Source organism: Chlamydotis macqueenii, chromosome 16 (genome assembly GCF_036417535.1).
Source record: "Chlamydotis macqueenii isolate bChlMac1 chromosome 16, bChlMac1.mat, whole genome shotgun sequence".
NCBI classification, from domain to species: domain Eukaryota; kingdom Metazoa; phylum Chordata; class Aves; order Otidiformes; family Otididae; genus Chlamydotis; species Chlamydotis macqueenii.
The window spans coordinates 1,915,957-1,928,609 of record NC_141571.1 but is presented as its reverse complement, the minus strand read 5'-3'; the positions used below and the strand labels follow the sequence as shown (position 1 = coordinate 1,928,609).

Sequence of the window (12,653 nt, the reverse complement as noted above, 5' to 3'; positions counted from 1 at the left end):
ACGTATATCAGAGATTTATGCAGAGAAGATATTGCCAGTCCAGGAAATGACCTCTCACATTAACCTCATAGAATAAAACTGAAAGGATGCTCATCAGCAAAGTCATTTTACAGTCATTTGGAAAGAAAAATGCTGAGAAATAAACATTCATAAATTGTTCTGTTCAGTCCCTTTTCCTGCTGAAGCAGGTGACAGTCCAGATTATCCTATGCGAACACAGATGAACAGAGACAGAAATATTGCTCCTTTTCCTGTCATTTATCTTAGTTCTTCTCTCTCACTGTATAACATAATCACTCCCAATTCCTACATACTTTTTTTTATACGTACTCTATCCACAGCCCTCCTAGTATTTCAAAAAGGTGCAGACTGGCTTTCCTGTTTCACAAATAGCAAAAGCAGAGGGGCCAAAGGACTAGCCCAAGATCACCAGTCAGGAGCAACAGCAGGGCTCCTCAACCACAGCCCACGCACCCTCCTCAGTAGGCAATATTACTTTAGGGATGCACAAGTGGGAACCAACAACCCAGCAAAATCCCCAAAAATACTTATGTAGTCCATTAATTCTGGGTATCAAAGAGAAGCGACCAAGTGTCACCACCTCCCCAGCCACCAAGACCTATGAGAAGTTTACAGGACAGGATGAATAACTAGAAAATCACCTCTCTGAACAGCACACAGAACAGTCATCGCTGTTCAGAACAACAGCATCAGCACTGCCCAGGGCGGGAACAGGGACAAAGCCCATGAGATGGCACCTCCAGCTGAGCAGCTGGCTTTGCCCACAGAGGACAAATGAAAGGGTCAGCCACCCAAGGGGCCTGCTGGCTCCGGGGAGGCTCCCTGAGGCCAGACCAGCGCCCTGCAAGAGCACTGGAGGGCAGGAAGGCCAGAGCATGCATTTCAGAGCCACAGGTACCTGCATCCTCCAGGCACCCAGGGGTGCCATGCCTCCCTCGCAGGCTACAGCAGTGCAGCTCCTGGGAGAAGGCAAGCAGCTGCCTTGCCCCAACCCTTTGGATTTCCCCTGCCTGGCTGGAACAAAAGCCACGGTGACAGCCACTGGGAACAGAGGGGCTCAGGTCACCCCGCAGCAAGGAGAGGGAACAAAAGGGAGACAAGGGGAATCCCAAATTTGCGCCAGAGCTCAATTCAGCGAGAAAGAATAAAGCTCGTTCAAGTCATCTTCAAAGTTCAGGGCCCAAGCCCTCGGGAAGCCCAGCTGACTGCATTTCCGCAGCCCGCCGCTGGGACACGCGCGCCCCCGCCCCAGGCCTGCCCCCCGCCAAACGGGGGCACCCGCGGCCCCCCCGCCCCGGGCCCCCTCGCGCTCCGCGGCACAACACCGCCCCCTAGCGGCGCCCCGCAGGAGCCACCGCCACGCGCCTCCGCTGTCCACTCCGGGACCTCCCCCAGTCACACCCCACGCACGGAGATGCCACTGCAACCCCCTCACCCGAACTCCTCCAGTCAGGGTAGAACCATGCGGATGCTGATTCTGGTTCCAACCCATCCCTGCTGCTCAATAAACCCCAAAACTGCAAACTGATCTAAGCCTGGATGAGCTACACAACCAAGAACACAGATAACTTTGGTTTAAGTCTTCGAGGGCAATTCAAAGCTGTTTTCAAATCAGAATTTGTACAAATGTCTCAACGGAGTCTGACAGAGCCATTAGACCTCCCTTTCGCTTCCAAGACCATCAGGAAGTGAGACCAACGCTAGAAGGAAACGGAGCTTGAGCAGGCCGATGTGTCCCCACAGAGGTCTGCCTCATCACAGACCTCACAGAGCCTTCAGTAACTACACTCCCCACCTGCAGAGAAAACAAGTTCAGGCTTTAGCATATTTAGGGCTGGCTTGGAGGGGACAGGAGAGCTTGAAGACCATTGCCCGCTGCACAGTGAAATACAGCATCTGTGGCGAGTGTCCCAAAAGTCTTGATTTTCCAGTGCATCTGCCTAGATCAAGTACAACCATCCCCTTCTGAAGGAAACCTGCAGGAGGTCATGACAGAAACCTCCAGTTCAAATCTGCCCTCTCTTCCAGTCTATCTGGCAACTAGGAGACACACGTCATCCTTCAAGAGCTCTTGTCCAGGCTGACATCTCTAAGCTTAGCAGATTGTCTTTAAAATCGCCCTGAGCAAACCTCACATTATGTATGCCAGTAGTAGCAGCTTCCCCTCCCTGAAGACCACCAGCCTGCTGTCCCCAGGTGACATTTACAGCTGCTCTAAACTGCTTTGCAACTCTGCTAAAGAAGTGCTGCCTACACCACTCAATTTCAATGCCTGAGTCACTTAAGTGACTGGAGAACAGTGAAGGTCCTAGAGTAAGGAACACACCTCAAAGTAGACTTGAATGAGCCTTATTTCAACTGTTAGTAGCATACTAGGACTGAACCAACTTCTGTTTAAATTAGGAGCAGCTGAAGCATGGAAGACAGTTCCCTTTGCAATTAACGCAAAAAACTTGATCAGCCTTTAAATGGCAAACAGCACTTTCAGACGCTGCATACCGAAATGTCTCCTGCTCTCACAATCCAGTCTTTCCACACACCATGCATGCTACTCATGTCCTGCCTCTTCCCCAAAGAGGTCAAATATCACCACAAGCCCTTAGGATATACATAGCCTCTGTTATTTCAAGATACCAAACAACGGATGCCACACAGCTTCATTTAAACAGTCACTGCAGCAAAGGGCTAAGGGCAGAGGTCAGTTAAGTGAGATTAAGACCCTACACAGTGGGTCCCATTCTGGAAGCTCTGCTGTTTCCAAGGAGCAATGGACTGGAAGATCAAGTTCTGTCACACTCCACAGAGATCAGTCTTAATTAGCTTACCGAACTGCTGCAAGGAGGCTTTTCAACTACGGTCAGCACAGACAGAATACACGTTTTGGCAAGGGAAATATCGACAAGTATGGCATCCTGCCTGGACTCTAAAGAGTGGAAGAGCCATTCCCATGAATTTAGGAAGCAACCCCAGGCAGTAGGGATGATTTTTATCAATGGCAGACTAGAGATGGATGCCGAGACAGGAGACAGTTCAACAGCTATTGCCCTGCTGCGCCGCACTATGCCAGTCCCTTCCACACCAGGAGCACAAGAGAAGAGGGAGCAAAGGGTTGGAGAAAGGAAGCAGCAGACAGCAAGAGGGCTAGAATTGTGAGAGAAGCTCAGCACAGGGACACCAACTGAGGCGTTCCATGTATGTAGCAGGGAAACAACACTGCAAATAAAAGAGCATGAACATGGGAAATCCATTTTTTGGTCTTTGACAATGCCAGGAAGACAGGAAGGCATGATCAATTGTAGTATTGCTTGGCATCAAATGACAAGAAAGCAAGAGGTCATGAACATCAGACAGAAGCAACCTAGGAAGCAAGAGACCTCTGACAGAAGAGAGGGGATCCCAGCATAGCTGAGCAGACACCAATGAAAACCTCCCATTACAGTTTAAGTACCACGAAGATGTTGACTGTTGCATTACTACTGACATCAGGTTCAGGATGAAGGAGAAAGGCCTACCACCAAGTTGTTTCCCCTCTTCCTTCTGCCCCTACCTGCATGAGCACATGGATGGGGAGCAGCACTAGACTCCTGCCCTCACAAAGCACTATCCATGTCCTGCTATCTTCAGATTTTTTCCACATAGCTTCCTCTTAAAACAGGGCTAGCGTCAGAGGAGAGCTGATCCAGCAGGCTTCTACAGTAACCTCTCCTCTTCAGATCAAGAATGACCACCAGGACACTCCACTGCATCAGTTTAGCTTCCATTCGGTATCACCATCCAGTTTTCATCACATCCCAGATCAAACATGCCCTTCAGCAACAAACACTTGGCATGTGTGGCTTGCAGCAGGGCAGATGGATGCTGGCAGAGCTAAGGAGAACCTGTCATACTCACCAGGTGCAGATTACCCTGCTACTGCAGGTCATGCCAAATTCCCTTCAGATAAATCTTTTTATAAAAACATCTGCTAGCAACACAACACTGATCTGTTTTCAGTTTCACTAACTTATTACCTTCAGTAACGCAAGAGCCCCAACCCTGACTACATCAGCATCTTCACTGACAAACAGGATGAGTTAATGCCTTGTAGTTTATATAAGCTAGAAAACTGTTCCCTTTCCAAGAAAGGCTACAGGTTGTCATGACTTCATCCAGAGGTGAATCAAGAGGATAGGGAAGTATTAATGTTAAAAATATTAATTGCAAGCAGACCTTAAGCAATCCTAAACCCATTTCCAGGAAGCTTTTGGCAAGACAGCAGTACCACTGGTCATACTCGGGTAATGGGCACTGTGAAGGACAGCCAGGACAGGTCACTGTAGCTTACATACCACAGAGCAGAGATGGAAACAGCTCCTGCAGGTGAGAGATTCTGGTCTCTGGACTGTAAGCAATTTTCACAGACTCATTCATAGCCTGTTCGCACATGCCTGTCCCCCTTCCCCGACTCCTTTTACATAAGCAGGGAATTCCTGCAGAAACAGACTGTCTGAACAGCCTGCCAAGCAGAACTGCGCCTGACAAGACAAAACACAAGTCACCTTTCAAGAGCTGTGGGTATTTGGTATGAACTAGGTTGGTAAGATCTCCACCGTCATCCAAAATCATGTTGAGAGGCTGCCCGTCCTTGAAGTACAGGGTCTGCTCAATGCACCACAAATATTCCTCGTCGGTCTCCCCTTTCCAGGCAAACACTACAGGGGAACAAACACACACAGTTAGCCAGTTTCTTACTCAGCATGTAGTAAAGCAGCCAAAAGAAGATTTCATCAGCAGCTCTCGGTAGCAGCGCCGACAGACAGATGATTATCTGTGCCTGCAGGCCAGAAAAGACATTTGCATTGAAAAAACATCTCAGAATGAGCAAAAGTTAAATCACTTTGCCTTCTGTTCCAAGCCACAAACTTGGTAAAAATGCTGAGACTTCACTGCTCTCCTTATTCTTTTCCATGTGAAGAGGGAGAAGGCAAAGCAAACAAAAGCAGACTCACATCCACAACACGCCACTTGCTCTTCTAATACACCCTACATTACCAGGAATTAGAAATAGCTGCTGGATATATTGATACAGACAAATGAAAACACAACTGCAGCATTTTCTAGCACAGCAGAAAAAAGGGACTAGACTTTCACATGAGCTAAGCAGCAGACTACAAACTCTTCAGCAACTTTGATTTAAACTCTAGTTTGTAGAACAGTGCTAAAATCAAGCTGCCGTGCCCTGTCTGCTCTTATTAGGGAATATTTCTGTCTAAAGTAGATGTATCTCTATCTAAAGTACATCTACCACCAGCAACGTGCTGCAACCACTAGCATGTTGTACCTAGCAGTATTTTTGCCTTTCCAGGCATTTGTACCAGCTTCATGCTATGCTTGAGCCTCAGTGGCACTCAGCCATTCAAACAGTTTTTGGGTGTTGAGAGCAGTGAGGAAGGCAACCCCCTAACATCAGACCTAGAGAGTCCCACCTGGTTCTCTGACACCACATGCCAGAGACAGGCAGAGGTGCCACCTGCAGCCAGTAACACCAAAGGAGCTGATGAAGGACCACTTTTTGCTGTTACCTTAGAATGGACCACAGCTGGGGAAAGACTTGTGGCAATCCCTAATTATAAGAGAAATGCAAGACACCTCCCAAAGGAAACAGCCAGGCTACCAGAAATCGGATTTAGCCTCTGCTGACACCCAGGCTTCAGCCTTGTGGTTCCCAGCACAGAGCCATGAGGACTGTATGTCCTTCAGCTGAGTAACACAGCAGACAGCCTACTGTATTCATACTGATCCGCAAGGAACTGCTCTTTATTGGAAGGTGACAGTAACAGAAGAGCAGCACCCTGATAAACCACTTCAGGGATATTAGGCAGCAGCACAGCTGGCCTAGCTCTAGCCCTAAAATATTTTGAGTATTGACCCTGTCACTAACAGAGCACACTGCAGTTCACATCCCTTCCCCAACCCATATTTAGCACCAAGCATGCTAACTGGGAAAGCACTGAACACCTCCATCTACACACCAATCCATCTAATTACACAGCCCATTCAACCATCATAATGACCAGGCTTAAAGCTGGTAACATACAGCCAGGCTCTTTCATAGCCTAACACGTCAGGAGTGCTATGTACAGTCTGATGCAACACAGCTTAAATCAAACACCCTGTTTTGTAACAATCACTGCTTTTGATGGGCTACTTCTACCTGAAGCATGTTCAGAAGAGCTCGGTTTGTAGTTTGATTTAGCAAGAACAGGCAGTACAGCCCAACTCGGAGCCAAATTAGAACATGGAAAACTTACCAGGGATACCAGCTTTTGCAATAGCAGCTGCAGCATGGTCCTGAGTGGAGAAAATGTTGCAGCTTGACCATTGTACCTGGAAAATAACACAAGTTTTGTTTGCTGAACAAAGTTCTGAGATATCAGGCACTCTCTTCCAGACACAGGAATTAATGGAAGCAAGAGCAGAAAGGTGTATTAGCGCAGATCCTTTCTCAGTAGCTACACAAAGTTAAGGTGAAAACTAAGTATCTGACTAGGCCAGGGAAAATAATGTCACTTTGGGAAAGAATGTGATGGAGCTTTAGCTGTGCCACATATTCAGCCACCTCCTTACTCATGAGAGCTTCTGCCAGACAGCCAGAGTGTACATTCAGCTACAGATCTTCAGGAAAAGCACAGTGGGGTGGGTTTAGAAAGTTTGGGTCAATAAAGTCCAGGTTTTCAGAACAGCCACATAATGAGAGTCCATTGAGGAATATGGACACACAGCAACACAACTGCTGGCACTCGGAAGAGTTAGAAATGCAGCTGAGACACTACACTCGATCAACAGGCATTCTCCAAGATTATGCTCACCCAGCTCCCACTCTGTGCTCCAGTCATGGAAGCTTTTCCAGCTGAGCTAAGTGTTCCCCACACAGATTTCATAACTAGGCTCAGGCACCCCAAAAAACACCAGCACATTGCTGAGTTCCACTGAGAAGTATCTGCATACTTACTGCAGCTCCCCAGCAGGCACAGAAGTCACCACATCCCAGAGCCACACACGATTCTCGCTCTGCTCCCCACAGGCTGACTGGCAGGTATTTGCACGCTTATTTGTAACAGGCCTTGAGGAGAGAGGGCAGTAAGGCACAATCTTCAGCCTGTTTGCAGATACTCAGCCCACTTTATCAAGAATTGATACTTCAAAGTAAGGGCTGCAGTGGGAAACACCTTATCTGAGCCTACACAACCAACACTGGTCAGTGAAAACACATCTGGAAGGAGCACAGGAAAACTGAATTCATGACCTTCAGCGCTGCACCTCCTCATCTGGGTTTTTCTAAGTTCCCTCCTTATCAGTACAGATGACATCAGTAGGTGTTATGAAATTCAAAGTATACAGATGTCGTAGTTCAGCCCCGATCAGGACCAGACTACGCAGTCTCTCTCTCACTCCCCACACCTTCCGAGAGAACACGGAGAGAAAATATAAGGAAAAACGGCTCGAGGTTTGAGATAAGGACAGGGAGAAATCCTTAAAGTTACCGTCACGGGCAAAACAGACTCGACTTGGGGAAAACTCTTCATTTATTACTACAAACAGCAAGATAATGAGACAGAGAACAAGATAACCTCCCTCCACCCCTCCCTCTTCCCAAGCTTAACATTATCTCTACTACCTTCCCCTCCCTGAGCGGCACAGGGGGGAAGAGGGAATGGGGGTTCATCACACATTGTTTCACACCGCTGCTTCGTGGTCAGGGGAAGAACTCCTCACATTCCTCCCCTGCTCCAGCGTGGGGTCCCACCCACGGGCCACAGTCCTTCGTGGAACTGCTCCGGCATGGGTCATCTCTTCCACAGAGTACAGTCCCTTCAGAACAGCTGTCCCAGCAGGCCCTCCACGGGCCACAGCCGCCTTCAGGCATCCACCTCCCCTGGTACGGGATCCTTCATGGGCTCCAAGTGAATCTCTGCTCCTCCGTGGACCTCCATGGGCTGCAGGGGGACAACCTGCTCCACCATGGTTGTCACCACAGGCTGCAGGGGAATCTTGGCCAGGAGCCACATTACTCCTCCCCCTCCTTCTGAACTGACCTTGGCATCTGCAGCTGTTCCTCACAACAGGCTGGTAGATGTCTCTCAGGATCTTTTTACATCTTATTCACTTCTCATCTCCTCTCCACTTCTTGCAGCTAGGCCGGACTGAGTCGGACCCAGTCGGCTGCCCGGCGAGAGGCCAGAGGGTGAGGGGTGCAAGGCCCATGAGGCCTGCGCCTCCCCCTCTGCACCTCTGCCCCCGCTCAGCTTCTTCACATCTTCTCTCCTCTTTTTTTTTTTTTCTGTTTTCCCCTTCTTAAATACGTTATCGCAGAGGCGTTATCACGGAACATTCTGCTACCAATTGGCTCGGCCTTGGCCAGCAGTGGGTCCGCCCTAGGCCCGGCCGAGTCCACTGAACAAAGGGGAGCGACTTCTAGCAGTTTCCTACAGAAGCTGCCACCTTAGGCCCCCCCTCACTAACAAAACCACAACAACAGAATACCTGTATTTTGTTTATGCTTCAAGCACTAAGACAGATCCTCAGACCTGCAACATCAGTTTGTGACAATGGCATAGACTCTAGAATAACTGGCATACCTGATGGGCTTAGAGTCTAATATTTACATCACTGGATATAATAAGGATGCGTTTTTATTACAATTTCAGAACTTATACACTGATACACAGAGTATTTATTCTACCTTTGTTAACCTAGCCAAAAAAGGCATACCAGCATTGCTATGCTGCAGTGAGCTGCATCCTCATCATGTATGGTACGGTTTCACCAGAGTCTGACTCCCTCCTCCCAGGTATCAAAGTTCTGGCAAAATAGATTAACCAGGGCTGAATCCAAACTCAAGTCAAAGTATAAACTAACATGCAGGTATCAGAACAAGGAACAAGCTAACACAACAGTACACATCTTAAAGGCACAACCAGAACTTATGCTTAGAGGAACCAAACCTCTGCAGGTACCTCCCTGTATGGCTTGGATGAATCCTGTACAACGCTGATTTGGGGTTGTGCTCAGACTAAAGTAGCTTGGCAATGTTTAAGTAAGCACACAGCTGCTGCCTAGGCCAGTCATACTGGGATACAGCAACCAACAGGCACAGCAAGGAGCTTCATACAGTTCAGTGGCTACTGCTTTCTTCTAAATTCTGTGGAGGGATGAGTGTTTCATACACAGATTAGCTGGAATACAGCCCCCACATCAAACCTCTCCTTCAGCACTGCCCTATTTGCAACAGTGGAACAGCTCTGAACAGGCTGAAGAGCACCACACAACCAGCACACACCTTGCCCAGGCTGACTTGGCATGCTGTCTAGATCCATGCCTTCCACTTTTTGAGGAAACACCTTAGCTGCTACAGAAAGCGCGCTTCCCCTTCTCCCAGTGCCTTTCGATCAGCATGACACTGCTCAACTTTAACCATTCCCAGTGAGGGATCCCATACGGGCAGCTCTGGGTAGGCTGAGTTTAGGCAGCTAAGCTTCAGGAAGAAGGAATTTCAGATCACATATGTACTTAGCACAATCCATCATCAAGATCCAGTCAGCTCCCTGCTCGGCACACGAGCTATGTGGATTGTGCCCCAATGCCTGGCTCTCCTCATGCCCTGTACAGTGAACACTCAGCTGTGATGTCTGAACTTCATTCAGCAAGCCAGGAGGACACAATGGAGTACATGGCTTATAAGTATCTCAGTCTAACATGGACCAGTTACCCTGGTCCATAGTCACACAATAAATTCCAAGGTAGTGATGTCCCCAGCCTTCAATCACTGAACCACACTGCCTCCCTGTTTTCCTGCACAGCTAAAGGGCCAGCACAAGCACTCAGAAAGCTTCACTAGTTTTTCCTGACTTTACCAAGGTGCAGTGTGGTTTTTAATACAGGCTAATCTGTGCTGGAGGCAGTACACAGGCTTCAGCATTACCAGCATGCCCAAACACAACACAATTGTGGGAGCAGCTTTTGGCTCTGCTGCTCAGGATGCTGTACACACAGCTGACTGAGCTGCTGAAGCCAGTGATCCAGCCCAAAACAGGCACTTATGAAGATGCAGCTTGTCCAGAGGGAAGACAAACCACATCCTAGAGGTGCACGCAATACAGGTGACAAGCTTTTTGCTTAAAGAGAGAGGACAATCCATCCATTTGGAGACTGCAGCACAGTCTCTTCCAAAAAGCACAGACATTTGCCAGGATTCCCTAAGGTAGTTATACAAGCAGAAGCAGTGCCCCAGGCAGAGCATTACCTAAGAGCACGCTGAAGGAGAAACTCTGTCAGAGACACTTTACCTCAGCTCCCAGCTCTATAAGGGTCTCTATGAGAACTGCCGTCTGCACGGTCATATGAAGGCAACCAGCAATACGAGCACCTTTCAGTGGCTTTGACGCAGCGTACATCTCCCGCATCTTCATCAGCCCTGGCATCTCATTCTCCGCAATCTCAATGGCCTTGCGACCCCAGTCTGCAAGGCTGATGTCAGCTGCAAGAGAAGGAGGACAGGTGTCAGAGTTTAAATAGCTGACATCTTGGTATCTGTTCACACACTTGTGGATAGGCATCAGCTGCAACAGCTGGGAGAGAGTGGGCAGAAAACCAAGCTCTATTCCAGTTACTCCCTGCTTTTTTACTACACTAAACAGGACTTCAAACAAGTTTAAACCAAACCTAACAGCCCCTCTGAAAAAAGCGTGTTCCTGTATGAGCATATTAATCAACTGATCTACTGTACAGATATCCTGAGGGCCATCAATTCAGAAAGCCCCAGCCTTGAGCACTGCCCCAAGGGTCTGACAATTCCTATAGAGATTTACTTCCACAGTATTAAGACTTGCATGTGGGGTGGGGGGCTGACAACACAGCGACAGGTCCCCACACAAGAACACACATAGCACGCTCCCTGCCTAGCGTTCCAGGAGCTGATCCCAGCCCAGCTCCCCTCATAAGAGCTGCAGGGTTCCTACCCCCTTGGATCCACAAAGATTATTTTCAAGGTACCATAACTACCTTAGTTGCAAGTGCACTTCTGTCTTTATAAAAAAGATCTCTAGCAGAAAAGCTCAGCACAAACTGAACAAAAGAGACTTCTAATGGGCTAGCTTGGGGTAGAAAATCCTTAAACAGGCAACAGTCACAGCTAACGCCTAGGTGCACCCCTTTGCGGCATCAGCCAACACCAAGTGTCCCTTAGAGCTTTCAGAGATTTCAGAAGCTTACCATTTCTCCTAAAAACATGGTCTGACACTTTTTTTTCACCCACCTAGTGAACACAGGCCACTTAAAGCCTGCTCCAAGTCAGATTGCATTTAACACAGAGAAGCTAACTGCATTTGCTCCAGAAGGAAGCCCAGGGGCCACTGAAGCCCCTGCCCACGCTTCAGCTGGCTGGTGACAGCCTTTAGAGGGGACTGGAAAAAGCCCAGGCAATGCAAGTATTGTGGAAACAACTGTTTCGAGGGGAGGGTGTTTTGAATCTTACCCCTCTTAAGGGCTCAGCAGTTTTACCAGGGCTGCTTAAAAATAAATCCTGTAGTATTTTAGGTACATAGCCTCCAAGGCAAATTATTTACGCATTTGAGCCTTACAGACTGATGTTCTTCTCTGTTAACATAGCCTTCAAAGAACACACAGCTCTTCATAAAAATCAGGGGGTTTTGGTGGTTTCAGGCCTATAAAAGTACCCGCCAAAATCTTTAGGGAAACGTGTAACACCAGTCCCGCAGTCAAAGGCGCTTTCACGTTGGAGTAAAAGCCTGGCCCCAGCGAAGGGCTTCTGGCGGCAGTCAGCGCAGGAGGCGGCCCGGGGACAGGGGCAGGGCAGCCGGGCTCAGCCGGCAGCAAAATCGCGGGTGGAAACCCCACGGGTGCCGCGCTGCGGGAACAGACAGCGCCTCCACGGAGCTGGCGCAGTCCCCCGAGAGGCCCCCTCCTCCTCTCTCCGCGGGGGTTCCAGCAGCACGGGTGCAAACGCAGCCCTGCCCCGCAGCCTGGGGTGACGGGTGGGTTCAGGTTTGGACTTCCCGCCTGCCCCGCGTTCCGCGGCCACCCGGCAGCTGCCATCTTCCCCGCGCCGCCGCATCCAGCGGCGCCGCCGGGCTTCCCGGTACGGCCGCAGCCCGGCCCCGAACCCGGCTTGGCCTGGCCGCGGGGGAACCGCCAGAGCCCCGCGCAGGCGGGCCGGGGCCGCGGCTCGCACTCACCCACTTTGTACGGCAGCCTGTCCGACATACTGGCGGGGCGCGGGCCGCAGCAGCCGCAAGATGAGGCCGGGGAGAAGGAGAAGCAAGCACGGGCCCCGAGCGCGCTTTAAGTAGAGGCGGTGCCACCGCCTGCGTGGGGCGGGGCGGGCCGGGGCACGGCCGCCCCCTGCCTCCCGGGCTGGCCCCGGTTGCCCTCGGCTGCCTCGGCTGTTGCCGGGCTCGTGGGGCCGGGTCGGCCGTGGACTCGTCTCCCCAACGGCCAGAGAGGGCCCCGGAGCCGCATGGTGCCTGTCCCCACCCCGTACCGCAGCGGGCTCCAGAGGCCTCGTCTACCCCTGGGACCGGAGTGAGCCGCAGCCCCGGGCCAGGGCAGGCTCTGGCGCCCGCTGGTACCCGGAG

At 50.1% G+C, this 12,653-nt stretch overlaps 1 protein-coding gene across 1 annotated transcript in view; it reads right to left on the bottom strand.

The window, feature by feature from the left end:
• Positions 1-12,378, bottom strand: part of AHCY (adenosylhomocysteinase) — a 28,495-nt gene extending 16,117 nt beyond the window's left edge. The window contains exons 1-4 of the mRNA XM_086760772.1: positions 12,255-12,378; positions 10,347-10,537; positions 6,312-6,387; positions 4,560-4,712 (exon numbers count right to left, since the gene is read on the bottom strand). Of these exons, the coding sequence (XP_086616898.1) occupies positions 4,560-4,712; positions 6,312-6,387; positions 10,347-10,537; positions 12,255-12,282 (448 nt within the window). The 5' untranslated portion in view covers positions 12,283-12,378. The remainder of the gene's footprint in view (positions 1-4,559; positions 4,713-6,311; positions 6,388-10,346; positions 10,538-12,254) is intronic.
• Between the last annotated feature and the right edge of the window lie 275 nt (positions 12,379-12,653).